This window comes from Coregonus lavaretus (genome assembly GCF_964263955.1).
Source record: "Coregonus lavaretus genome assembly, chromosome: 28".
Taxonomy (NCBI): Eukaryota; Metazoa; Chordata; class Actinopteri; order Salmoniformes; family Salmonidae; genus Coregonus; species Coregonus lavaretus.
In genome coordinates, this window is record NC_140015.1 from 10,934,221 (window position 1) to 10,960,922 (window position 26,702).

The 26,702-nt window shown below is 46.6% G+C and overlaps 1 protein-coding gene across 1 annotated transcript in view; it reads right to left on the bottom strand.

The window, feature by feature from the left end:
* Positions 1 to 1,380: 1,380 nt before the first annotated feature.
* The window catches only part of LOC311104441 (LIM and SH3 domain protein 1-like), a 35,091-nt gene continuing 9,769 nt past the window's right edge, over positions 1,381 to 26,702 (bottom strand). The window contains exons 2-7 of the mRNA XM_084146278.1: positions 21,749 to 21,843; positions 13,466 to 13,550; positions 6,150 to 6,257; positions 4,512 to 4,590; positions 3,467 to 3,612; positions 1,381 to 3,053 (exon numbers count right to left, since the gene is read on the bottom strand). Coding sequence (XP_084002404.1) covers positions 2,880 to 3,053; positions 3,467 to 3,612; positions 4,512 to 4,590; positions 6,150 to 6,257; positions 13,466 to 13,550; positions 21,749 to 21,843 — 687 coding nt within the window. The 3' untranslated portion in view covers positions 1,381 to 2,879. The remainder of the gene's footprint in view (positions 3,054 to 3,466; positions 3,613 to 4,511; positions 4,591 to 6,149; positions 6,258 to 13,465; positions 13,551 to 21,748; positions 21,844 to 26,702) is intronic.

The following is a 26,702-nucleotide window of genomic DNA, read 5'->3' on the forward strand; positions in this document are numbered from 1 at the left end:
GCAGCCAATGTGGGCTTGTTCCCCCCCCCCCCCCCTCCTATCTGTAAAACACACCAAAGCCAAGGCCTCCAAGTAGCCAAGGCATTGACTGCAGATATTGTACAAGGCAATCCAAATTCATAAAAACTCCAAGAACAACACTCCATTAACTTCAAGCCAAACCACCTCTTCTTCCTCTTCACTTTCTTCAGTTACTGCAGCAAAGCAATTAGACTTGAAATAGCTCGGCCCCAAAACTTCCCTTCATACAGTGTATGAGTTTTAAAATGTCCAGTTGTCAAGTAAAGAGGTCGTAGAAGCTAAATGCAGGCCTAGACTTACCTTTTTATCTGCATGGCAATCTGATTATCTAGTCAGGTTGAGGTGTGTGTTGTGTTCATTTCAATTCATTTAAACATCATTGTCATAACTCATCACATTACAAAGTTGAAGCCAAAATGATATGAACGGTCAACACCTACTTATTGTCCGACGCGTTCCACCACACTGGTATTAAAATGGGTACTGTTCACCCCTTATACTTCCCCTCACCTTATTACACCAAATCATTCCACACTACATCTTTAGTCTGCAGGCAAAGCCCCTTCCCCCAGCACCATGACCTATAACCCCAAACTACTGTACAATATCATCAACAAGCTACATGGTGAGAGTATTGTTGTTTTCTTTTCATAAAGCTGAACATGACTTTTAATTCCATTTTGTCCCCACATCTGTGACAGTCACAGTGCATCACAGAGAAGAGAAAGAAACAGTAGGGTGGGAAAGATAAGGAACGGGAGACGTAAGAGGTCAAGGAGGATGTAGAGTTCACCCTCTACTGAACCATGTCCCTCTCCAAGCCTTACTCTGTCCCTTAGAACATGGAATGTACCACGATCATCATCGCTGGAAGAATCTGCCCATGATAGGACAGCCAGACAGATCTTGTAGCTACTACTTTGAAAGTTAAGTCATTGTTGTGTAACAATATCTCAGTTTTCTGTGCAACAACAATGTAACACAGGTTCCCCTGTACTGGTAGGGAATGTCCTATGGAAATGTGTGCCTATAGAATGTCAGAAATATCTATAATGCAGGTGAGAGGGTGGGCCTAATGTTACTATGCGCCATGACGACTGCTCATTAATAAGCATGTGAATATTCATGAGCCAGTGGCACTCCAGAACATTTCTCTCCACTCCTCAGAGTTTCAAGGACAAGAGACAACTGGGCGAGATAGTCCAGTCGTGAGTTGGCACAATAAAACAGGCAAACTGGGTTGACGATTATCAGGCAAATACATGATAACCCAGGAGGTTGATGGTTGACTAACCCCATGGATCTAAATCTGTGGGATTGCTAACCCAGCATATGCACACGTCTAGACAAACTAGCGTGCCTTATTGGTTCATAAATCGAGTTGCCGTTTTATTTCTTAAATGTATTTGATACATTGACAGTTTTAAAATAAGCCTCTTACAATACCAACAAAAGCAAAGGAAAAAAAACAGCTTGATATGAGATAGAAACAAAAATAATATTTACCACAGCCATTTTTGACCTCAGTTCAACACTTCTCATAACTAAGGATTGGAATGTTCAATCACAAAATAAATGGAATTACATTTTTTTTTTTTTACAATCACAATACAGAATAGTTTTGAGAATTGTGTTTGGCCTTCGCGCTTACAATTGGTCAACTCGGATGTTGGTTCTCTTGGAATAGGGTCGGGGCCTGGCCTGATCCCACCCCCTCTCCTCCCCAACCATAACCACCATTACATCACTCTTCTTTCTGTAACTGTCAGAAGGAATTTGAGGCTGCGAGCGGGAGACAGCCAAGAATGAGGAATATCTTCACACCCACTGACTAAGGTGATGACATGGCGAGTGTGATTGTAAGAAGACTGTAACCATGTCCCCTAACTAACTCGTCCCTGATCCCTCCTGTACTTAAAATGCCTGAACTGGAGGTACAAGGCAAGGGCAGGAGGTGCTCTTCAGTTAAGATAGGATTCCAGTTTAGTTTCAGAACAATACCCACAATGCAGTGCAGGACAGGGTAAGACAGGTGAGGGCACAGATAAGTGTAATATTGATAAATGTGTATGTGTAGTTATAGAAATATATAAGACCTCTCTGGTAAGACTGATACTGTAGAATGCTCACTGACTGGCTGATGCGACAACAATGGGGTATTGAGGGTTAATGGAATGTACACAAGTCAAATATTCAAGCTTCGTTCTAACTGCCCAGATACAGTAAGATTCTACACTGAAATTCCAGTCAGGCCAATTTCAGCCTGTTGCAAAAATGTAAATGAAAAAGGAAACAAAAAAACCTTCTGAAGATGCCACACCCACATTCCAAACTCATTTTCTCATGCCCACTTTGAGGCAGCTCTCTGCTGTCATGGCAACTTGATTGACAAGGTGGGGGAAGGGTTAATATCGTTTTGCATCATAGTTTGCTGGAATATGAAGTGCTGTAGCTAGGATCGAGTTGTGATACACTGTATGACCCCTGACGTATATATAGCCTGTAAGATGGAGGTATGTTACTTCTGTAAGACTTAAATTCCACTTGTGACAGCACTTATAGTGGACTGAAGAATTGGGACAGAGACAGGCAGACAAACAGACAGACAGACGGCAGCACAGACAGAGAGACAGACAGAGGGAGTCTGTCGTTGGAGGAGAGCAGACCAGGGGTACACCAGGGGGGGTTGGGAGGGGAGGGAGATTGGGGAGGAAGGGGGGGGGGGGGTCTTACAGGTCAGATCAGAGAACAAGAGTGAAAGAAAGCGGCATTAAGATGAGATGGCACTAGGCTTTTCATTCTCTTCTCTCCCTCCCTCCTTCTCTCTCTTCCCCCCCTCCCCACTTCTCTTTCTCAGATCAGATGGCCTCTACGTAGTTAGCAGGCAGCATGCCCTGCTGGCCAGTGCGCTCCACACGGCCGTACATCCAGCCCTCGTCGATCACCTGCGCGTCTACGATCACGTCTCCCTCCAGGAAGCCCACCTCGTCCTCATCGGCTGCAGCATAGTCATACACCGCCTGGTACCGCTTCTACACAGAAAGAGAAGGGGGGGGGGGTAGAGAGGGAGAGATGGAGAGAGTGAGGGAGAGGGGATGTAAAGGGAATAAGAAGGGAGGGAGAAGGTATGGAGAAAAGGAGAGAAAGAGAATAACATTAAGTTCCTATAACACCACCTTCAACAACAGAGACAGTCAGAGTCTCTGCTAACACAACAAAGCTACGGGGGGGGGGGGTCATGTGGATACTGCCAGACACAGTGGGGTCCACCTGGACCATGCAGAAAGAACAGTGTCTGTGTCCCCAACGGCATCCTATTCCCTATATAGTGCACTACTTTTGACCAGACCCCAATGGGCCCTTTAAATAGGGAATAGGATGCCGTCTGCTAAATGACTAAACTGTAAATGTAAATGTAATGTTTTGAAAGGAGGGTCTGTCTCACCCCGGAGCTGGGAGGGGGGACGGCGGCCGCCTGGCGGACTGGTCCAGAAGCCGCCTGGCGGACCGGTCCAGAAGCCGCTGCTGGCTCATAGTTGTAGTTCTTAGACGCAGCAGGGGGCTGGTAGGGCTGCTGCTGCTGCTGGAACACTGGTGAGAGAGGGAAGGAGAGAGGGGGGGAGAGAGAGAGAGAGAGAGATAGCGAGAGAGAGTTGGGGAGAGAGTAATGTGAGAGGGAGAGATTGAGTGATTGAACCCGAGTGAAGGATAGACATTTCTGGCTACTCAGTCTGACAAACGGACCCCCCAGTCCCCGGCACTCTGAAACCCCCCCCCCCCCCCCCCCTGTCTCTCCTCTCCTCCTGCTGTATTCCCCCTCTATCCCTCCATCTAACTGGCATCCCATTCGTCAGCCCCAGGGCTCTGATACAGAGAACTCCACAACACGGCAAGTCAAAACATGCAGTCATCATTTAGCACCTTTCAGTCAACTATTATAACAATGACTCTGTGATATTGAGAGGTGATAATATGTACATAGTGAATGCACAGGTTAACCCCTAGCTCACAACCATTGTATTCATGTGTGCTAAAAACAGGAACTGTCCACAGAGCAGAAAGATCAAACACATTTTATGCCCAGGGATAATGTAACCATTTGTCTACTCTCACTGATGTTAAAGCTGCAATATGTAACCAAATTCACAACGAAATGTGAGTTATAGATCTGTCATTCTCATTGAAAGCAAGTCTAAGAAGTGGTAGATCTGGTCTATGTGCCCTATTTCTATGCTTCACGTTCTTATGTTTAGTTTTTGCATCTTTTACTTTAGGTATTGTACACAAACAGCTGAAAATACAATATTTTTGGTTGTGAAAAATATATTTCATAGCGGTTTAGATGGTACAATGATTCTCTACCCTATACTTCCTTGTGAAATTATGCGAACTATTAGAATTTTAGCAACCAGGAAATGGCATAGTGCATCTTTAATAAATGTATTTTCATAGTGTGTATGTTTTATGTGTGTGTGTGACAGCATGTGTACCTGGATTGGGGCTGTTGGGCTGGGGAGATGGGATTTCTCCTCCCATCCTGTTCTTCTCAAACTCCTCGTGGTACTTAATCTGTACAGACAAAACACATACACACGTTACATTGTGACATTTGTCATTTAGCTCTTATACAGTGACTAAATATAATACCCAGACGTCATGTATGGTGCTGCTTAGTTTGATAAGAAAACCCTGATTGCATCCTGTTGACTCTCCCAGTCCAGCAGATGGCTTTTTGGAGAAGGGAAATAAAGTGCAGTTCCTGTCGTGTCCAGCGGGTGTCTCCAGATCCCTCCCCCAGGCAGGCAGGCTGTGTGTATGTGTAATAGGCGGGGCCCTACAGTGCTAGGCTACGTGCTGCTCTGTTTCTACAATAGGCCTGCTGGCACAGAGGAAATGACATCGCAGCCGGAAGTTGGGTGACCTCAGCGCTGCCTAGCAACCCTTGCTGACACATCATGAGGAACAGGTGAAGTGAGAAAACGTAGAGAGAGAGAGAGACAGGCCTAAAGCGAGGGTAAGAAATTGAAACAGAGACCCAAAGGAGGAACACAGTCAGATAGAAAGAGAATGGTGCAAAATATATCATGCCTAAACATCTAATATAAGCAGTGGGTGAGAACATCTCCTTGTTTATTCAGATAAATCAAAGCTGCATCACCACCAACAGCACCAGCCCTAATAACATAATAACCCAGCCAACATCACAGAGAGAGACAGAGACAGCATTCATCTCAAAATGACCACCAGACCAATACACCTGAGAGGGGCAGATCCTTTACTGCAGTAGAACCCATATTCCCAGCCTGACAGACTTACACAGGCTAGATTCCGCCCTCTTTCTCTCTCCCTCCCTCCCTTCCTCCCCGGCTGGGTGAAAGAGGCCAGTGTGTTCAGGATGTCAGAGACGAGTGTATTCACAGACTGACTGGATGATGACAGTGTTAAGTGTCAGTGTGTGTGAGGACATTGCGTTCAGTGACTGAGAATTTTGTTCAATATGTTATGTGAGAGAGCGTGTGTCTGATATTACTTCTGTTTGTTTTGAAGGCAAAGGTTGCACACAGATGGCGTGTGTGTGTGGGTGTGTGTGTGTGTGGGACTGTGAACAGGAAAAGCCCAGCCCATGTCAGTCCCACTCCCGGACACAAGAGACCCCCCCTCTTCCTCTTAACCTTCACGACATGAATCAGGAGAAAGTGAAAGGAAGGGAGAGAGAAATTGAGAAAACTGCAAAGGGGGGGGACCAACTCCATATTAACGCTCATGATTTCTGAATGATATGTTTGATGAGCAGGTGTCCACATACTTTTGGCCAGTGTATATATGAGAGAGTGAGAGTAGAGAGAGAGAGGAGATGTCTTCAAGGAGCCAGCACTGCAGATAAGGGATACAAAGACAGGCAGGCTGGGCACCTGTGATGATTGGCACCCACTCAGAATATGAAGTGGGTGGACAGTGTAGGGCTGAGGCTGTGTCCCAAATGGCACCCGATTCCCTATAGTACACTACTTTTGACCAGGGTACTATTTGAGACAAACCTGAGAGAGAGGGGGAGGGAGAGCGATGGACTGGTTGTTGAGCCTGTCCTGTGATAGGTACTGTGTGTGAGTGTTGACTGATAGACGTACGTTGCTGATATGGTCCTGTGTTTTCTTGATTCTCTGCATCTCTGGCGTGTCGGCCACAGCACTGAAACCTTTCCCTTTGTTCTTCTCAAACTCCTCCTTGTACTGCACCTGGAACACACACAATCCCACCTGGTCAGACCACACTGCCTAGTCATAGTAAATCACAACACACGTCAAGAGTCAAACGTTTCATAGAGTCAAAAATAACAAAGATCAAATCACATTTTATTTGGCACATGCTTCGTAAACAACAAATCAAATGTATTTATAAAGCCATTTTTACATCAGCAACAGCAGGTGTCGCCTAACAGTGAAATGCTTACTTACAGGCCCTTCCCAACAATGCAGAGAGAAAAATAGAGAAATAATAGAAAAGTAATAACACGTATAAATAAAAGTAGTAATAAATACACATTGAGTAACGATAACGTTGCTATATACACGGGGTACCAGTACAGAGTCGATGTGCTGGGGTATGAGGTAATTGAGGTAGCTATGTACATATAACTAGACACGAATTAAATGTAAATAAACATAGGCTATAGTTTTAATGATTTTTAGTGTGTGTGTGTCCCGCCCACAATCCCTCCTCTCTCATTAGTGGTGGTGACAGTCACTTCCTGTTGCCAGGGCAGTGAGATCAAACACACAGGATGTGCTGACATAGCCTTATAAGGTCAAACCAAGAGGTGTATGTGTATACAACAGAGAGGGCACGTGTGTATTAATGCGCATGGATGTACGGTGTATGCATAGCAGGGTTACTGTCAGGAAATTGTGGCGCCGGACATTTGACCGGCAGCATTTTAAATATACCGGACATTTGAGAAATGTACTGGACCCATATGCATTGGTCGCGTAACCTGATTAGGGCGTCCACCCACAGTTCTCAGAATGCCAGAAATCACATTTAGATGACGGTAATTCATATTAACAGAACACGCAAGTTGAGGATGCAACAATGTGTGGTCCCTTCTTACCGAATTCTGATGTGCACTTTGAAGATGCTAGAATAACTGTCCACATTTAGTTTTCCTCAGCCAACAAGACGAGTAGGCCTAACGAACAGCAAAATCACTAGCCTATGTCAATCTACTATCCCCCATAGTAAAAATGTTTACCTATTCTATTGGTCAGTTTGTTGAGAAAGAAATAGGCTATTCCAAACAGACTCTAGGACAGTTGTGGGATGATGGATCTCAGATTGCCTCGGCTACATACCTTTCTTTTTGTTAAAAAGCAAATGAGTCTGATGCAACAGATCAGAATGTTTAGCTTCAAATGTTACTAAACTATTAATTCTTCACATTATAAATCACAGCAATGCGTACAAGGCAGTAGGTTCCGCGCGAACGTTCGTTCCATAATGCAATTAGCGGGTAAACACGTACCGCACATGGGAGCGGTTTCATGTGACAGATGAACACATCCGTTAGACAGAAAGAGGGGAGATCTAATATGCAACAACTAGCATGGGTTCATAATATGACTACAATTGTGCCTTAGGATACTGGACAATGAAAGAAAGTTTCTATAAAATAATTGCATGATTTTGGCTAGGCTACTTAAAAACAAGGTAAGACATGCCTCATAATATGTAATAGAACGTTCAGGATTCAAACAATTAAGTATATTATTTCTCAATTAGATTTTTTCTTCTCCCGGACAATTGGCCGGCGCCAATTTTATTTATTGTCTTTTCTATTTTTTAAATATATATATATATATATATATATTTTTTTTTTTATCAGCCAAAAGCCGGCTATTACCGGCTAACGGAAACTCTGATGCATAGGCCTTTGTGTGTGTGCTTACTCCTCCCTTCCCAGTGTGACCCTCAGTATGAGAGGAAGTGGCCAGCCCATGCAGTCATGTGGGTATCACTCTAATGACAATGACCAACATAGCAGCTCTCCCTCACACACTGCTGCCCTACTGTAACGCTGACAACGCTTGTGGATTCATACACACACTACAGGAAACAAACACACTAATTAAGCACCAACTCCTACGCACACAGTACATATTTAGGTTCCCTATGAAAACACAATACAGGCCCAGTGACATTTCAACAAATCACTTCTCTCTCTCTGGCGCTAGACTGCACCAATAACTAATATCCACCGGCCTGCCCACCCCTGGAAGAGCCTCCTGCCGTAATCCATTACCAAGCAGCACACTGATCAGTCTCACACTCATAGAAATACAATCTCTATTCTAATCTATATATTCTATTTCTATGACCACACTCCTCTCCTCTTACAGCCAGCCAGACTGACTGTGTTGTTTTAAGGATTGGGGCAGTCCCACTCCCTGCGTATTTGATTGGTGTTTTGGTAGACAGGCAAGTGGAGAGAAGACAGGAAAGTAGGTAGATGTGTACTCTGGGACAGATTGGAACCCATGCTGACTCATGCTGTTTGACTGACACAGCTCTACAGAGTGCTGACCTGTCCTCTCCCCCACATACCTTGTGAGGATAGGCAGGAGATGACTGGGCCAAAACAGAAATACCTTATTTACTTAAATATTCAGACCCTTTGCTATGAGTCCACCTGTAGCAAATTCAATTGATTGGACATGATTTGGAAAGGCAAACACCTGTCTATATAAGGTCCCACAGTTGACATTGCATGTCAGAGCAAAAACCAAGCCATGAGGTCGACGGAATTGTCCGTAGTGCTCCGAGACAGGATTGTGTCGAGCCACAGATCTGGGCTCATTTCTGCAGCATTGAAGGTCCCCAAGAACACAGTGGTCGCCATCATGCTTAAATGGAAGAAGTTTGGAACCACCAAGACTCTTCCTAGAGCTGGCCGCCCGGACAAACTGAGCAATAGGGGGAGAAGGGCCTTGGCAGGGAGGTGACCAAGAACCCAATGGTCACTGACAGAGCTCCAGAGTTCCTCTGTGGAGATGGGAGAACCTTCCAGAGGGACAACCATCTCTGCAGCACTCCACCAATCAGGCCTTTATGGTAGAGTGGCCAGACAGAAGCCACTCCTCAGTAAAAGGCACATGACAGCCCGCTTGGAGTTTGCCAAAAGGCACCTAAAGGACTCTCAGACCATGAGAAACAAGATTCTCTGGTCTGATGAAACCAAGATTGAACTCTTTGGCCTGAATGCCAAGCGTCACGTCTGGAGGAAACCAGGCACCATCCCTATGGTGAAGCATGGTGGTGGCAGCATCATACTGTGGGGATGTTTTTCAGCGGCAGAGACTGGGAGACTAGTCAGGATCGAGGGGAAAGATGAACGGATGAAGTACAGAGCGATCCTTGATGAAAACCTGCTCCAGAGAACTCAGGACCTCAGACTGTGGCGAAGGTTCACCTTCCAACAGGACAACAACCCTAAGCACACAGCCAAGACAACGCAGGAGTCTCTAAATGTCATTGAGTGGCCCAGCCAGAGCCCCGACTTGAACCCGATCAAACATCTCTGGAGAGACCTGAAAATAGCTGTGCAGCGACGCTCCCCATCCAATCTGACAGAGTTTAAGAGGATCTGCAGAGAAGAATGGGAGAACCTCAAAGTACTGAGTAAAGTGTCTGAATACTTAAGTAAATGTAATATATCCATATTTGTTTATATACATACACATTTGCAAACATTTCTCAAAAACCTGTTTTTGCTTTGTCATTATGGGGTATCATGTGTAGATTGATGAGGGGGAAAAACAATTTAATCCATTTTAGAATAAGGATCCAACATGACAAAATGTGGACTAAGTCAAGGGGTCTGAATACTTTCCGAATGCACTGTATGTGATCATAACAGTCGGGCAACCAAATAGGGCACTGCTGACTCCCTTTCAGTTATTCACGTCAATCCCTGTACTGTAGTCTACTCCCTACATCCCCATTCTCCTGTTCCAGCAGTAGGACAAACCAATGCATTTTCCAGACAGTTTTATTATGGCCAACTGTCTCTCATATCCTTTCTCACCCCCAGTCTTCTCAATGCCCCCAAACACTCCCAAATCCCCCCCCTCTCTCTAAACCATGTCCAGATCTCCCAGCAGCCCTCAGGCCTCAGACCCTGGCCAATAACAATCAGCCTTCTATCACGGGAAGTACCAGAATAACAGTCTATTTGGAGAGGGGGGAAAAAACGGACCAAAATACCCAAACTGGGTCACCTGTTATTGCTATAATAAAGATGAGATCGGAGATTAGCTCTCTGCGCACTAAAGAGTTGGTGGTGTGTGTCCATTTTAGAGCTACTGCATGATGTCATGTGATGTAGGCTGTGTGTTGTTTACACGTAGCAGAGATGTGGAGCTGGTTGATCTTCTCTGTAGGTTGGTGCTGTAGATACCAGCTCCAGCATCTGTCAGTGGTCTCATTAGCCTCCTCTGTGTATGTGTGTGTGTGTGTGTGTGTGTGGCTGGTCTCATCTCTGTGTGGCCTCGGTCTGTTTGCTCCCAGTCCTCTTGGACCCCCTGGGAGATGGTTGGCACTCTACATACACTGGGACTGTCAGTCAGTATGGCCACTAATCCACAGCTAACCCCAACACACACTCACAAAGAGAGACACACAAACACAAACACACACCCCTCCCCTCTGCATGTAATCCAGATTGGCGGTGGCGCTATTAAGCATTATTAATCAGCATGGGTCTGGACTGTGACTGCAGTGGCCATTTCTCCAGAAAGAGCTGGAAGGGAGAGAGATAGAGAGACACTAGTGCTGAGTCTGACTATAGTTACCAGTCCACATGACTCTCGTGGCAAAGAGAGCGTGTGTGTGTGATACGAGGGGAGGAATCAGAGAGGAAGAGAGAGACAGGCACAGATGGTGTTTTTCTGCATGGGGTGTGTTAGTCTGTTCAACCCACAACAACTAATAACCAGTCATCTGAAATATAGTGCATTCGGAAAGTATTAAGACCCCTTGACTTTTTCCACATTTTGTTACGTTATTTAAAAAAACTACAGAAATACCTTCTTTACATAAGTATTCAGTCCCTTTGCTATGAGATTCGAAATAGAGCTCAGGTGCATCTTGTTTCCATTGATCATCCTTGAGATGTTTCTACAACTTGATTAGAGTCCACCTGTGGTACATTAATTTGATTGGACATGATTTGTAAAAGGCACACACCTGTCTATATACGGTCCCACAGTTGACAGTGCATGTCAAAACATTTCTGCAGCATTGAAGGTCACCAAGAACACAGTGGCCTCCATCATTCTTAAATGGAAGACGTTTGGAACCCCCAAGAATCTCCCTAGAGCAAGCCGCCTGGCCAAACTGAGCAATCGAGGGAGAAGCGCCTTGGTCAGACAACAATTTCTAAAAACCTGTCTTTGCTTTGTCATTATGGGGTATTGTGTGTAGTTTGAGAAGGGAAAAAAACAATTGAATGCATTTTAGAATAAGGCTGTACGTAACAAAAAGTGAATACTTTCCGAATGCACTGCATGTAGCATAATCACATATGAGAACATGCTTATTAATATAAACTAAAGGATTTATAAATATAGCAATGTGCGACTGTGTGAGTTGTGTAAGTGTGTGTGGGGAATGCTCCATGTAATTGTGGCTGACTAAGGGTCCTTTGTGAGCCTCCCATAGATGTTTCCTGAATATACTGTGTGTGGCCGTAACACAGAGGCCCTGTCATAGAGTATTAGAAGAGTAGACAGGAAATAGGCTCTGACTCAAAGTCCCTGTGTGTCTCGGAAACCGTGGACATGCAAGTGTGTGTGTGTAGCTAGCTACTGTACGTCCATGTGTGTGTCCATGCTAGCTCATCGTGTGTGTGTGTGTGTGTTAGAGTGGCGAATGGAAGTTGAGGGTGTGTGTGGGGAACTGGGGCCGTTTCTCCTCTATCCCCTCACCACTGCCTGCAGTGTTGCCACGGGAACCCTATTGCTATGGTAGCAGGTAGGGAGGTCTGTCACACCCCATTACAATACTTTACGAGAGGGGAGAGAAAGGAACAGACAAAGGCACTGATACAGGAGGAGGGAGGAGCTGTGGTCGATAAAAGTGACATCTGAAGAAGGAAGGAAATGAGAGGAATGCAGAGAGAGAGAGAGAGAGAGAGAGAGAGAGAGAGAGACAGAGACACAGAGAGAGAGAGAGAGAGAGAGAGAGAGAGAGAGAGAGAGAGAGAGAGAGAGAGAGAGAGAGAGAGAGAGAGAGAGAGAGAGAGAGACAGAGACAGAGACAGAGACAGAGACAGACAGAGAGAGACAGAGAGAGAGAGAGAGAGAGAGAGAGAGACAGAGACAGAGAGAGAGAGAGAGAGAGAGAGAGAGAGAGAGAGAGAGAGGGAGAGAGAGACAGAGACAGAGACAGAGACAGAGACAGAGACAGAGACAGAGACAGAGACAGAGACAGAGACAGAGACAGAGACAGAGACAGAGACAGAGACAGAGACAGAGACAGAGACAGAGACAGAGACAGAGAGAGAGAGAGAGAGAGAGAGAGAGAGAGAGAGAGGATCTTCGTCATAAAGAGGGGGCGCTTTGTCTGACCGGGGGAAATTATGTCTCTTTTGGAGGAGGTAAAATATGAATGAACGAGAGGAGAAAAGAGAGGGAGGAGAAAGCGGGGGAGGGGAGGAAAAGGAGAACCATGACTGGAGGAGAATCAGCGATGACACAGGCAGAGAACAGAGCAGGAAGACGGAGAGAAATGGAGGATGACTACACGCTAACATGTGGGAGGAGAGAGAAAGAGCGATAGACAAACATACATCCTAGCAATTTAAAGGAGTGTCTCCACAAATAGGCCTGAGCATCACAGATCATTAGAGCCTGAGCATCACAGATCATTAGAGCCTGAGCATCAGAGATCATTAGAGCCTGAGCATCACAGATCATTAGAGCCTGAGCATCACAGATCATTAGAGCCTGAGCATCACAGATCATTAGAGCCTGAGCATCACAGATCATTAGAGCCTGAGCATCAGAGATCATTAGAGCCTGAGCATCAGAGATCATTAGAGCCTGAGCATCAGAGATCATTAGAGCCTGAGCATCACAGATCATTAGAGCCTGAGCATCACAGATCATTAGAGCCTGAGCATCAGAGATCATTAGAGCCTGAGCATCAGAGATCATTAGAGCCTGAGCATCACAGATCATTAGAGCCTGAGCATCACAGATCATTAGAGCCTGAGCATCAGAGATCATTAGAGCCTGATCATCACAGATCATTTCAATATAAGGATCAGTGATGAGGCCATATGAGCATCTTTAATTACTTCCACACTGAAGGCCTTATGAGGCCTGTGGACCGGGATTATCGGAGTGTAAAATGGAATAGGAAGGGTGTGTTCTGGTGTGTAGGTAGATACCTGGCTCTGCATCTTGCTCTGCTGTTTGAGGCGGAGGTTCTCGGGAGTGTCGGCCACGCAGGTAAAGTTTGTCTTGGGGTAGTGTCTGTGAAACACAGGACAGGGAGGAGGAGGAAAACATTATCAGAGGGCATTCACACAGGCACACCATCTAGAACTGTGGTTCACACCTTTTCACCCGCAACCCCCAAAAAGCTCACAACCCACTCTCACGCACATGGGAACATGCGTGCACAATCGCTGTGCATTGCGCAAATGTAACCTGTAGTTACAGCCATAAAATGGTGATGCATTTTGAAAACACAAGATAATACAAAAGGTGTAGACTTAAGACTTAAGATACAGAAATAAACTGAGTTTTACACCTGCATTGTGAACTGAAAGTCATTCATGTTAGCAGCCAATATCAACGAGGGATATCATGTCACTTCTCTGGCGTCCAGAGCAAGCAGAATCATATGGTCTTCCTGTATGCAGCGGGGGTAACAGGATTGGATGGAAAGCATGATCTGTCTGTAGCCTTTTTCTTCCTCACAAATATCATCATTAATTTGCATCTTACATATTCTTCCCATAAGTATTGAATGTAGTTCGATGTTACAGCTATCTTTAGACATACAGTGGGGAGAACAAGTATTTGACACACTGCCGATTTTGCAGGTTTTCCTACTTACAAAGCATGTAGAGGTCTGTAATTATTATAATAGGTACACTTCAACTGTGAGAGACGGAATCTAAAACAAAAATCCAGAAAATCACATTGTATGATTTTTAAGTAATTAAGTATTTGATACATCAGAACAGCAGAACTTAATATTTGGTACAGAAACCTTTGTTTGCAATTACAGAGATCATACATTTCCTGTAGGTCTTGACCAGGTTTGCACACACTGCAGCAGGGATTTTGGCCCACTCCTCCATACAGACCTTCTCCAGATCCTTCAGGTTTCGGGGCTGTTGCTGGGCAATACAGACTTTCAGCTCCCTCCAAAGATTTCTATTGGGTTCAGGTCTGGAGACTGGCTAGGCCACTCCAGGACCTTGAGATGCTTCTTACGGAGCCACTCCTTAGTTGCCCTGGCTGTGTGTTTCGGGTCGTTGTCATGCTGGAAGACCCAGCCACAACCCATCTTCAATGCTCTTACTGAGGGAAGGAGGTTGTTGTCCAAGATCTCGCGATACATGGCCCCATCCATCCTCCCCTCAATACGGTGCAGTCATCCTGTCCCCTTTGCAGAAAAGCATCCCCAAAGAATGATGCTTCCACCTCCATGCTTCACGGTTGGGATGGTGTTCTTGGGGTTGTACTCATCCTTCTTCTTCCTCCAAACACGGCGAGTGGAGTTTAGACCAAAAAGCTCTATTTTTGTCTCATCAGACCACATGACCTTCTCCCATTCCTCCTCTGGATCATCCAGATGGTCATTGGCAAACTTCAGACGGGCTTGGACATGCGCTGGCTTGAGCAGGGGGACCTTGCGTGCGCTGCAGGATTTTAATCCATGACGGCGTAGTGTGTTACTAATGGTTTTCTTTGAGACTGTGGTCCCAGCTCTCTTCAGGTCATTGACCAGGTCCTGCCGTGTAGTTCTGGGCTGATCCCTCACCTTCCTCATGATCATTGATGCCCCACGAGGTGAGATCTTGCATGGAGCCCCAGACCAAGGGTGATTGACCGTCATCTTGAACTTCTTCCATTTTCTAATAATTGCGCCAACAGTTGTTGCCTTCTCACCAAGCTGCTTGCCTATTGTCCTGTAGCCCATCCCAGCCTTGTGCAGGTCTACAATTTTATCCCTGGTGTCCTTACACAGCTCTCTGGTCTTGGCCATTGTGGAGAGGTTGGAGTCCGTTTGATTGAGTGTGTGGACAGGTGTCTTTTATACAGGTAACGAGTTCAAACAGGTGCAGTTAATACAGGTAATGAGTGGAGAACAGGAGGGCTTCTTAAAGAAAAACTAAGAGGTCTGTGAGAGCCAGAATTCTTACTGGTGGGTAGGTGATCAAATACTTATGTCATGCAATAAAATGCAAATTAATTACTTAAAAATCATACAATGTGATTTTCTGGATTTTTGTTTTAGATTCCGTCTCTCACATTTGAAGTGTACCTATGATAAAAATTACAGACCGCTACATGCTTTGTAAGTAGGAAAACCTGCAAAATCAGCAGTGTATCAAATACTTGTTCTCCCCACTGTATAACCAGTATCACCACTGAGGTATATAATTATAACCCACCCAAACTAGGCCTATCTGAAATATGAAAATGATCAATGAAATCGGCAGGTAGTCTATCGTTGTGGCAAAGATTCGATCGTAGCAGATTGCTAAACTGCATTTTATTTACATTTACGTCATTTAGTAGACGCTCTTATCCAGAGCGACTTACAAATAGGTGCATTCACCTTATAGCCAGTGGGATAACCACTTTTTTTTTTGGGGGGGGGGGGGGGGTTGGAGTAAACATTTTATGTGGATAATATAAACTTACTCTGTTTTTTTGATGTTTTTGAGAATCATTTGGTGCAATACCGTAGGCCTATGTTAGTAACCAGATCGAATAGGCAAAGGTATCAATATAAAATACAAACGTAAATGCAGCCTATTAAAATATGATAAAAAATGTGTATTTGTTCCATTCAAATTCACACTCACGACTCCTCAAAACCTTTTCAGGACCCCTAGTTTGAGAACCACTGGTCTAGAACAAGGGTATTCAAATCTTACCCTACCGGGTAATACCTGATAATTAATTGCACCCACTTAGTGTCCCAGGTCTAAAATCGGTCCCTGATAAGGGAATCATTATTATTTATAAAGCAATGGAACTGTCTAGAATGTTAAGAAAAGCAAGGCAGCTAAAATAAACCTCAGTCATTGTTAGAGGTTGTCTCCAGGTTGAATTAGGAGCCCCTGTAGACAGATGAACTCTAACAGAACACACGCAGTCTGTTTCAGTGGGTCTCCTGTCACCGTCAACAGGGGCCAACAAAGGTGACTGGCAGGAAGGTATGGGTCTCCTGTCACCGTCAACAGGGGCCAACAAAGGTGACTGGCAGGAGGGTATGGGTCTCCTGTCACCGTCAACAGGGGCCAACAAAGGTGACTGGCAGGAGGGTATGGGTCTCCTGTCACCGTCAACAGGGGCCAACAAAGGTGACTGGCAGGAAGGTATGGGTCTCCTGTCACCGTCAACAGGGGCCAACAAAGGTGACTGGCAAGAGGGTATGGGTCTCCTGTCACCGTCAACAGGGGCCAACAAAGGTGACTGGCAAGAGGGTATGGGTCTCCTGTCACCGTCAACAGGGGCCAACAAAGGTGACTGGCAGGAAGGTATGGGTCTCCTGTCACCGTCAACAGGGGCCAACAAAGGTGACTGGCAGGAGGGTATGGGTCTCCTGTCACCGTCAACAGGGGCCAACAAAGGTGACTGGCAGGAGGGTATGGGTCTCCTGTCACCGTCAACAGGGGCCAACAAAGGTGACTGGCATTAGGGTATGGGTCTCCTGTCACCGTCAACAGGGGCCAACAAAGGTGACTGGCAGGAAGGTATGGGTCTCCTGTCACCGTCAACAGGGGCCAACAAAGGTGACTGGCAGGAAGGTAGGGGGGTCCTGTCACCGTCAACAGGGGCCAACAAAGGTGACTGGCAGGAAGGTATGGGTCTCCTGTCACCGTCAACAGGGGCCAACAAAGGTGACTGGCAGGAGGGTATGGGTCTCCTGTCACCGTCAACAGGGGCCAACAAAGGTGACTGGCAGGAGGGTATGGGTCTCCTGTCACCGTCAACAAGGGCCAACAAAGGTGACTGGCAGGAAGGTATGGGTCTCCTGTCACCGTCAACAGGGGCCAACAAAGGTGACTGGCAGGAGGGTATGGGTCTCCTGTCACCGTCAACAGGGGCCAACAAAGGTGACTGGCAGGAAGGTATGGGTCTCCTGTCACCGTCAACAGGGGCCAACAAAGGTGACTGGCAGGAGGGTATGGGTCTCCTGTCACCGTCAACAGGGGCCAACAAAGGTGACTGGCAGGAGGGTATGGGTCTCCTGTCACCGTCAACAGGGGCCAACAAAGGTGACTGGCAGGAAGGTATGGGTCTCCTGTCACCGTCAACAGGGGCCAACAAAGGTGACTGGCAGGAGGGTATGGGTCTCCTGTCACCGTCAACAGGGGCCAACAAAGGTGACTGGCAGGAAGGTATGGGTCTCCTGTCACCGTCAACAGGGGCCAACAAAGGTGACTGGCAGGAGGGTATGGGTCTCCTGTCACCGTCAACAGGGGCCAACAAAGGTGACTGGCAGGAAGGTATGGGTCTCCTGTCACCGTCAACAGGGGCCAACAAAGGTGACTGTCAGGAAGGTGTGGGTCTCCTGTCACCGTCAACAGGGGCCAACAAAGGTGACTGGCAGGAAGGTATGGGTGGTGGGCTGTTTCTTTCAAGGTTACTAAATGCCTGGTTGAGAGTCATAGCAGGTGTGGGAAAACAGACTGCCTGTCCTGCAAAATGTGCACACCGCACATGAGCACTATCTTTTTGGCTGGCTGAACAGAGCACTTTACAGGCTCTCTGTGTGATATTAATATTACTTAAATTGGTCAATTGCACAAGGTCCAACCAAAATTTGACTTCTGCTTTTAACCCAACCCCTCCAAAAGACACATATACATACAGGTTTTTGGAGAGGTGTGGGGAGCTGCCACACTGAGCGCCCAGGGAGCTGCTGTAAGTGCCTTGATCAAGGGCACAATGGCAGGCAAAGGCATCTAGGATTTGATACCAGCAACCTTCTGGTTGCCAGCTCACTTCCTGGCCGATTTTTCCTGTCGGACCTGGGATTCGAACTGGAAACCCTCTGTTTGCTGGCTTGCCTCTCTAACGGCTAGGCTACCTGCATGCTCAAACACACACGTTCCTGAAAAGGCAGAGAGAGTGCTGCTATCAGATCCCATTCAAATGTAGTGGTTGGCTGTGCTAGCAGCAGCTGAGGTCAGGGTGAGAGAGCTGAAGCCTCAGTTTGCCATGTCATGAGTTACGCTTGGTAACAGTAACAGTATCCTGTTGTAACCCGCTGTGCTGTTCTATAGAGCTCTAGGAGTGTGACTGGGTGGCTTGGACAAATTGAGGTGCACTCCACTCACTGCATTATAAAAAGTCATAATATAATATTTGTATGTTTTATTGGGGGATCTGGGTGTAGCCAGTGTGTGCTCTAAAGAGCATCTTTGTGCTTTAGGCTGCTGCAGCACGGAACAGAGAGAGGAGTGTGCAGCTGGCACACAGATACTTGATATTGTGCCACTAGAGTAGTAAACAAACAAACATTTGACCAACTGGGGACATTCTGTTGGTCCCCACAAGGTCAAATGCTATTTCTAGGGGGGTTAGGGTTAAGGTTAGAATTAGTGTTAAAATTAGATTTAGGGTTTGGAGCTAAGGTTAGTTTTAGGGTTAGGTTAGGATTGTGGGTTCGTTTCCCATGGGGGGCCAGTATGAAAAAAGGTATGCACTCACTAACTGTAAGTCGCTCTGGATAAGAGCGTCTGCTAAATGATTTAAATGTAAATACAAGATTGTGTGTGTGTGTGTGTGTGTGTGTGTGTGTGTGTGAGACGGCTATGTAATGCCTGTACATGCATGAGTCTTGAGTCAGTAACCAAGAACACTCATCAGTCAGGCTGCAGTGTGACAAGGTTAGGAGTCACACACTGCCTCCCTCTGCTATCAACGACAGCCACAAACACACATTATTGCTAGTATGAAAATGTATGCACTAACTGTAAGTCGCTCTGGATAAGAGCGTCTGCTAAATGACTAAAATGTAAATGTAACAGTCAACATGACAGAACAGGAACTAACCCACTACTGTGGAGAGAGAGAGGGTTATTGGCATAGTGGAACTAGGAGCGGGTGGAAAATAACTTTCTGGAAGGCCACACCCACTCCTGTCTATAGGGGCATTTAAGGTCGAAGTAGCTGATCTAGGATCAGTTTACCCCCAATGCTAAATTAATTAGCCTAACCCTTAATGGGATGAGAATACCTGATGTGACCCTGGATCAGTGGTTAGGGAAAACATCAATGGCAGCTACTCTGAGGTAGGCTGGGCCAGAGTACTATAGAGTAGATACGTGTAGTAGGCCTCTTTAGCTTTATCTATGGGACTGAGCTGGTGTAGATGGCGAATATAGAGAGACAGAGCTAACACAGAGCCGACTGACAGAAGCCATTACACACAAACATTTCAACATGTATTGCTGAGATTTTTCACTGACTGGGCTCTTGTCCAATTAGTTTCTATCAGGACCTAGCACTGAGCACCTGGGCAAACTGTGGAAAGTACCAGTTCTGCGACAACGCTGAGGTTATGTAATTCTCTCAGAAAGAATGGCTTGTGTTAACTTCTGTAATTCATTAACCATACAGTTTCACATAATTTGAAAGTTAAACTTGCATACTGAGTTACTACAGAACAAATCTGAGCCTGGAGGTCCGGAGTACTGCTGGCTTTCTGTTCTACCTGTCCTGATAATTCATTGCACCCACCTGGTGTCCCAGTCACTGATAAGAGGGGAAGATTGACAACAAACAGTAGTATTTTGACTCAAAGTATTGATTTGTAAAATTTTATAAAAGCTAGGTAGAGTTAGCTATTGCTACTCGGCTGTACCTGCGCCAAAACACCGGCCATTTTCATCCAATAGCTTGTTTTCCATCTTCTTTTTAAATAGTCAGCACTTTTATTTCCATGACTGATCAAAACTAATTTTCTCATGCTCTCTCATCTCTCTGCAGCAGACATACAGAGTAATATTTTTGGAACATCAAATCGCAGTATTGAATCGCAATACATATAGAATTGTGAGAATCATGCACCGCAATACATATCGTATGGGCACCTAAGTATAGTGATAATATCGTGACGTGAGGTCCCTGGCAGTTCCCAACCCTAATCAGCAGTGGAACTGACTTGGAGATCCAGATTTGAATTTGCCTGCTATGGAACATGGTGGGACAGGTCAAGGTGAAACTGCCTCTATAAACACTATTGATTCAATTAAAGGTTGTTTGCAGCGTTTATGAATCCAGGGGTCATGAAAACAGTAGCTTGCCCAAGGCTCTCTCTCAAACTCCATTGAAACAAATCATCAAGAAAAATGTCCAATCTGTCCGTCCTCCTAAATCTCCCACAATCTCCGTGAGCTGGCCAACTAATCAGGGAACAGGGATTCTCAGCCCAGCTGTGGGTGGGCAGCATTCAGTGAAAACAAACAGGCTTCTATCAGCTGTTGAGAGATATAAAACTGTGATTAAAGCATAGTTTACCACAGTAAAACAACAACACAGTTATAGTAGAGTAGTAATTCCTTCCCTGGAGAGGGAGTCTCTTCCGCTGATGGGGTTTACTCTAACGAAAATGAAAACAAGAGCAATAAACAGTCTAGGGGGGCCTTCTTCCTGTGGCAGGCAGAGGGAGGGAGAGTGAGAACGGAGGTCTGAGGAGAGAGTAGAGATTATCCTGCTAAAGGCAAAGCCACATGATCTGTCTGAAAGATCTGGATCTAAGAGCGACTGGAGAAGTAGGAAGTTCATGGGAAAATCCCTACTCTCCAGTTTTCAAAATGAACGTGTGTGTGTGTGTGTGTGTTCCTGGTTGGATCCTGGGCAGAGAGACAGATGGACGAACATATTGAGAAGTGGAGGAGAAGGTTGCGAGGGTGTATCATTAGTAAAATAGGGTGCGTGTTTTCCTAGCCAGGCATGTAGAAATTAAGTGCATGCATGTAACTGTGTGTACGTGAGGGAAGGGGGAAAGTGAACTCGTCAGAACGCACACAGTGAGATGAGGCAAAAATTATTGGAGCGGAGAGAGGGGATTCCAAGGATTCCTAACCAGCCGTGGGAGCTTGGGCTTGAGTGGGAGTGTGTGTGTGTGTGTGTGTCTCCGCTGAGGAACTTATGGAATTTCCCTTGCTGACCCCCTGAGAAGGAGGGGGTGTAGGCGTGCCCTTTCCCACACAGCCCTTCTCTTTGGTAAGCCACAGACACAGAAAGGGAGGGACTGAGGAGCCACTACACTGCTCTGAAGTAACCACAGCTGGTTCTGGAAAACACCACCTTGGGTGTCTCTGGACCTGTCTTCTGCAATAGGCTAATCAGCCACTTCTGTCAGGGTAATGTGTTTGGTATGTGGGATGAACCCCTGAGCCTGTTGTGAATGCCAATTACACACACACACACACACACACACACACACACACACACGTTTGGGGACTACTTACGCATTGCAGTATGGTCTCTTTTCAAAGCCTTTGTAATTCTTCATGTTTAGAGTCATTTTGCAGATCTCACAGCTGAAGCATCCTTTGTGCCAGTACTGTGTGAGAGAGAGAGAGAGAGAGAGAGAGAGAGAGATTAGACATTTGTTTCACTGTTCTCAATGCTCGCATGGAGGACCTAAACCACACAGCATAGTCACACTAGGAAGTGACAGATATTTGGATGAATAAGAAAGACCATAATCATATTTTTAGCTGGAGGAAAGAGGGGGAATGGAGAAAGAGAGGTTTGTTTGTCCATGCGCAGTGGGGTTAAGGGTCACCAGACGACTTCCTCTCTCTCTGGACATCTCTAAACAGTGGTTATATATAAGCCATGTCAGGGGATGGGCGGCTGTGTGTGGCTGTGTGGTGTGTGCGGAGAGAGAGAGAGAGCTTGAGTGAGTGTGTTTGCAAAACCCATGCATGAAGCCTAGTGGCTGACTAGACACCATTTAGAGCACAGAGCCACATCCATTTTTAGAGAGAACTGCAAACGTCCACCATGAAACACCACCCACCCATCTTCTGTAAAAGTAAACTCCCTCATAGAACAGAGCAGCATTGAGGATCCCTGAACAGTTTTGAACATGTTTTAGAGAGGAAACCTGCTGGTTTGAGCATCCTGTAGGAAAGTCCTTCTGTCATGGTGGATGGAGAGGTAGTTGTGTATGTTTGGCAAGTCATTCATACTGTCCCAGGCATCCAGCACAACTTCTTGACATTCCATGAACACCACTGATAATGGTCAGCCACTCTCTAAAGAGGTTGCACAATGATGCGAACAGCTAAGGATAAACATGGTGTTTAATAAGAGTTAAATGTTCTGAAAGGTTGTTAACCTAGTTGGCTGCATAATCAGTGCTTCAAAGTCACGCCCTCTTGATATTCCAGGCCTGTGTGGACATCTAACGTTACTCAGAACACACACACACACACACACACACACACACACACACCTAGTGACTGAACCAGTTTCCCTGCCTGACCCTATTCACCCACAGCCATACATAACACTGACAACAGTACACATTGACCTCTCCTGATGAGATTACTGACTGCTGGAAAAGACTCCAGTTCAGTTTGATTTGACCCTCTCTTTCTCTTCCTTTCTGTCTGTTCATCTCTGCAAGCCTGGGTCTGCTTCTCTCCTTCTATCCATATTCACAACAGCCATATCCTTCTTAGTCTCCCCCCCCCCCCTCTCGACAGCAGGCTGATCTGAGGCCTGAGGGTTCCGAGGGGGACCGAGGGAGGGAGGCTGGAGGGAAAGAGGAAGGAACATGAAAGGAGGGAGGGAGGGAGGGGTGGATGAGAGCAACGCCAGGGAGTGAGGCAATGATCTGGCCGTTCCTGCTGTCAAGGGAAGGCAAAAGAGAGAAAGAGGGAGAAAGAAACGGTCCTTATTAACGTGGCTCTGGGGTATTCTCTATTCGGCCATTCCTTTCTCCCTCCCTCTCTTTCTATCACTAAACATTCTCCACTACTCGCCTACACACACTAAGCATATAAATAAGACAGCCCACTGAAGCAGATAGACAAACATACATACAACAATCCAAAGACACACACACACACACACAGTAAATCATGCAGTGTCCCTGGGGTGGGAAGAGGGCATTATGGCTGGGGGTATCCATCATGTCCCTGTGTGTTCTACAGTGATACAGGCTGGGGTATCCATCATGTCCCTGTGTGTTCTACAGTGATACAGGCTGGGAGTATCCATCATGTCCCTGTGTGTTCTACAGTGATACAGGCTGGGGGTATCCATCATGTCCCTGTGTGTTCTACAGTGATACAGGCTGGGGGTATCCATCATGTCCCTGTGTGTTCTACAGTGATACAGGCTGGGGGTATCCATCATGTCCCTGTGTGTTCTACAGTGATACAGGCTGGGGGTATCCATCATGTCCCTGTGTGTTCTACAGTGATACAGGCTGGGGGTATCCATCATGTCCCTGTGTGTTCTACAGTGATACAGGCTGGGGGTATCCATCATGTCCCTGTGTGTTCTACAGTGATACAGGCTGGGGGTATCCATCATGTCCCTGTGTGTTCTACAGTGATACAGGCTGGGGGTATCCATCATGTCCCTGTGTGTTCTACAGTGATACAGGCTGGGGGTATCCATCATGACCCTGTGTGTTCTACAGTGATACAGGCTGGGGGTATCCATCATGTCCCTGTGTGTTCTACAGTGATACAGGCTGGGAGTATCCATCATGACCCTGTGTGTTCTACAGTGATACAGGCTGGGGTATCCATCATGTCCCTGTGTGTTCTACAGTGATACAGGCTGGGGGTATCCATCATGTCCCTGTGTGTTCTACAGTGATACAGGCAGGGGGTATCCATCATGTCCCTGTGTGTTCTACAGTGATACAGGCTGGGGGTATCCATCATGTCCCTGTGAGTTCTACAGTGATACAGGCTGGGGGTATCCATCATGTCCCTGTGTGTTCTACAGTGATACAGGCTGGGGTATCCATCATGTCCCTGTGAGTTCTACAGTGATACAGGCTGGGGGTATCCATCATTTCCCTGTGTGTTCTACAGTGATACAGGCTGGGGGTATCCATCATGTCCCTGTGTGTTCTACAGTGATACAGGCTGGGGTATCCATCATGTCCCTGTGTGTTCTACAGTGATACAGGCTGGGGGTATCCATCATGTCCCTGTGTGTTCTACAGTGATACAGGCTGGGGTATCCATCATGTCCCTGTGTGTTCTACAGTGATACAGGCTGGGAGTATCCATCATGTCCCTGTGTGTTCTACAGTGATACAGGCTGGGGGTATCCATCATGTCCCTGTGTGTTCTACAGTGATACAGGCTGGGGGTATCCATCATGTCCCTGTGTGTTCTACAGTGATACAGGCTGGGGGTATCCATCATGTCCCTGTGTGTTCTACAGTGATACAGGCTGGGGGTATCCATCATGTCCCTGTTTGTTCTACAGTGATACAGGCTGGGGGTATCCATCATGTCCCTGTGTGTTCTACAGTGATACAGGCTGGGGGTATCCATCATGTCCCTGTGTGTTCTACAGTGATACAGGCTGGGGGTATCCATCATGTCCCTGTGTGTTCTACAGTGATACAGGCTGGGGTATCCATCATGTCCCTGTGTGTTCTACAGTGATACAGGCTGGGGGTATCCATCATGACCCTGTGTGTTCTACAGTGATACAGGCTGGGGGTATCCATCATGTCCCTGTGTGTTCTACAGTGATACAGGCTGGGGGTATCCATCATGACCCTGTGTGTTCTACAGTGATACAGGCTGGGAGTATCCATCATGACCCTGTGTGTTCTACAGTGATACAGGCTGGGGGTATCCATCATGTCCCTGTGTGTTCTACAGTGATACAGGCTGGGGGTATCCATCATGTCCCTGTGTGTTCTACAGTGATACAGGCTGGGGGTATCCATCATGTCCCTGTGTGTTCTACAGTGATACAGGCTGGGGGTATCCATCATGACCCTGTGTGTTCTACAGTGCTACAGGCTGGGGGTATCCATCATGTCCCTGTGTGTTCTACAGTGATACAGGCTGGGGGTATCCATCATGTCCCTGTGTGTTCTACAGTGATACAGGCTGGGGGTATCCATCATGTCCCTGTGTGTTCTACAGTGATACAGGCTGGGGTATCCATCATGTCCCTGTGTGTTCTACAGTGATACAGGCTGGGGTATCCATCATGTCCCTGTGTGTTCTACAGTGATACAGGCTGGGAGTATCCATCATGTCCCTGTGTGTTCTACAGTGATACAGGCTGGGGGTATCCATCATGTCCCTGTGTGTTCTACAGTGATACAGGCTGGGGGTATCCATCATGTCCCTGTGTGTTCTACAGTGATACAGGCTGGGGGTATCCATCATGTCCCTGTGTGTTCTACAGTGATACAGGCTGGGGTATCCATCATGTCCCTGTGTGTTCTACAGTGATACAGGCTGGGGGTATCCATCATGACCCTGTGTGTTCTACAGTGATACAGGCTGGGGGTATCCATCATGACCCTGTGTGTTCTACAGTGATACAGGCTGGGGGTATCCATCATGTCCCTGTGTGTTCTACAGTGATACAGGCTGGGGGTATCCATCATGTCCCTGTGTGTTCTACAGTGATACAGGCTGGGGGTATCCATCATGTCCCTGTGTGTTCTACAGTGATACAGGCTGGGGGTATCCATCATGTCCCTGTGTGTTCTACAGTGATACAGGCTGGGGGTATCCATCATGTCCCTGTGTGTTCTACAGTGATACAGGCTGGGGGTATCCATCATGTCCCTGTGTGTTCTACAGTGATACAGGCTGGGGGTATCCATCATGTCCCTGTGTGTTCTACAGTGATACAGGCTGGGGGTATCCATCATGTCCCTGTGTGTTCTACAGTGATACAGGCTGGGGGTATCCATCATGTCCCTGTGTGTTCTACAGTGATACAGGCTGGGGGTATCCATCATGTCCCTGTGTGTTCTACAGTGATACAGGCTGGGAGTATCCATCATGTCCCTGTGTGTTCTACAGTGATATAGGCTGGGGGTATCCATCATGACCCTGTGTGTTCTACAGTGATACAGGCTGGGGTATCCATCATGTCCCTGTGTGTTCTACAGTGATACAGGCTGGGGGTATCCATCATGTCCCTGTGTGTTCTACAGTGATACAGGCTGGGGGTATCCATCATGTCCCTGTGTGTTCTACAGTGATACAGGCTGGGGGTATCCATCATGTCCCTGTGTGTTCTACAGTGATACAGGCTGGGGTATCCATCATGTCCCTGTGTGTTCTACAGTGATACAGGCTGGGGGTATCCATCATGTCCCTGTGTGTTCTACAGTGATACAGGCTGGGGTATCCATCATGTCCCTGTGTGTTCTACAGTGATACAGGCTGGGAGTATCCATCATGT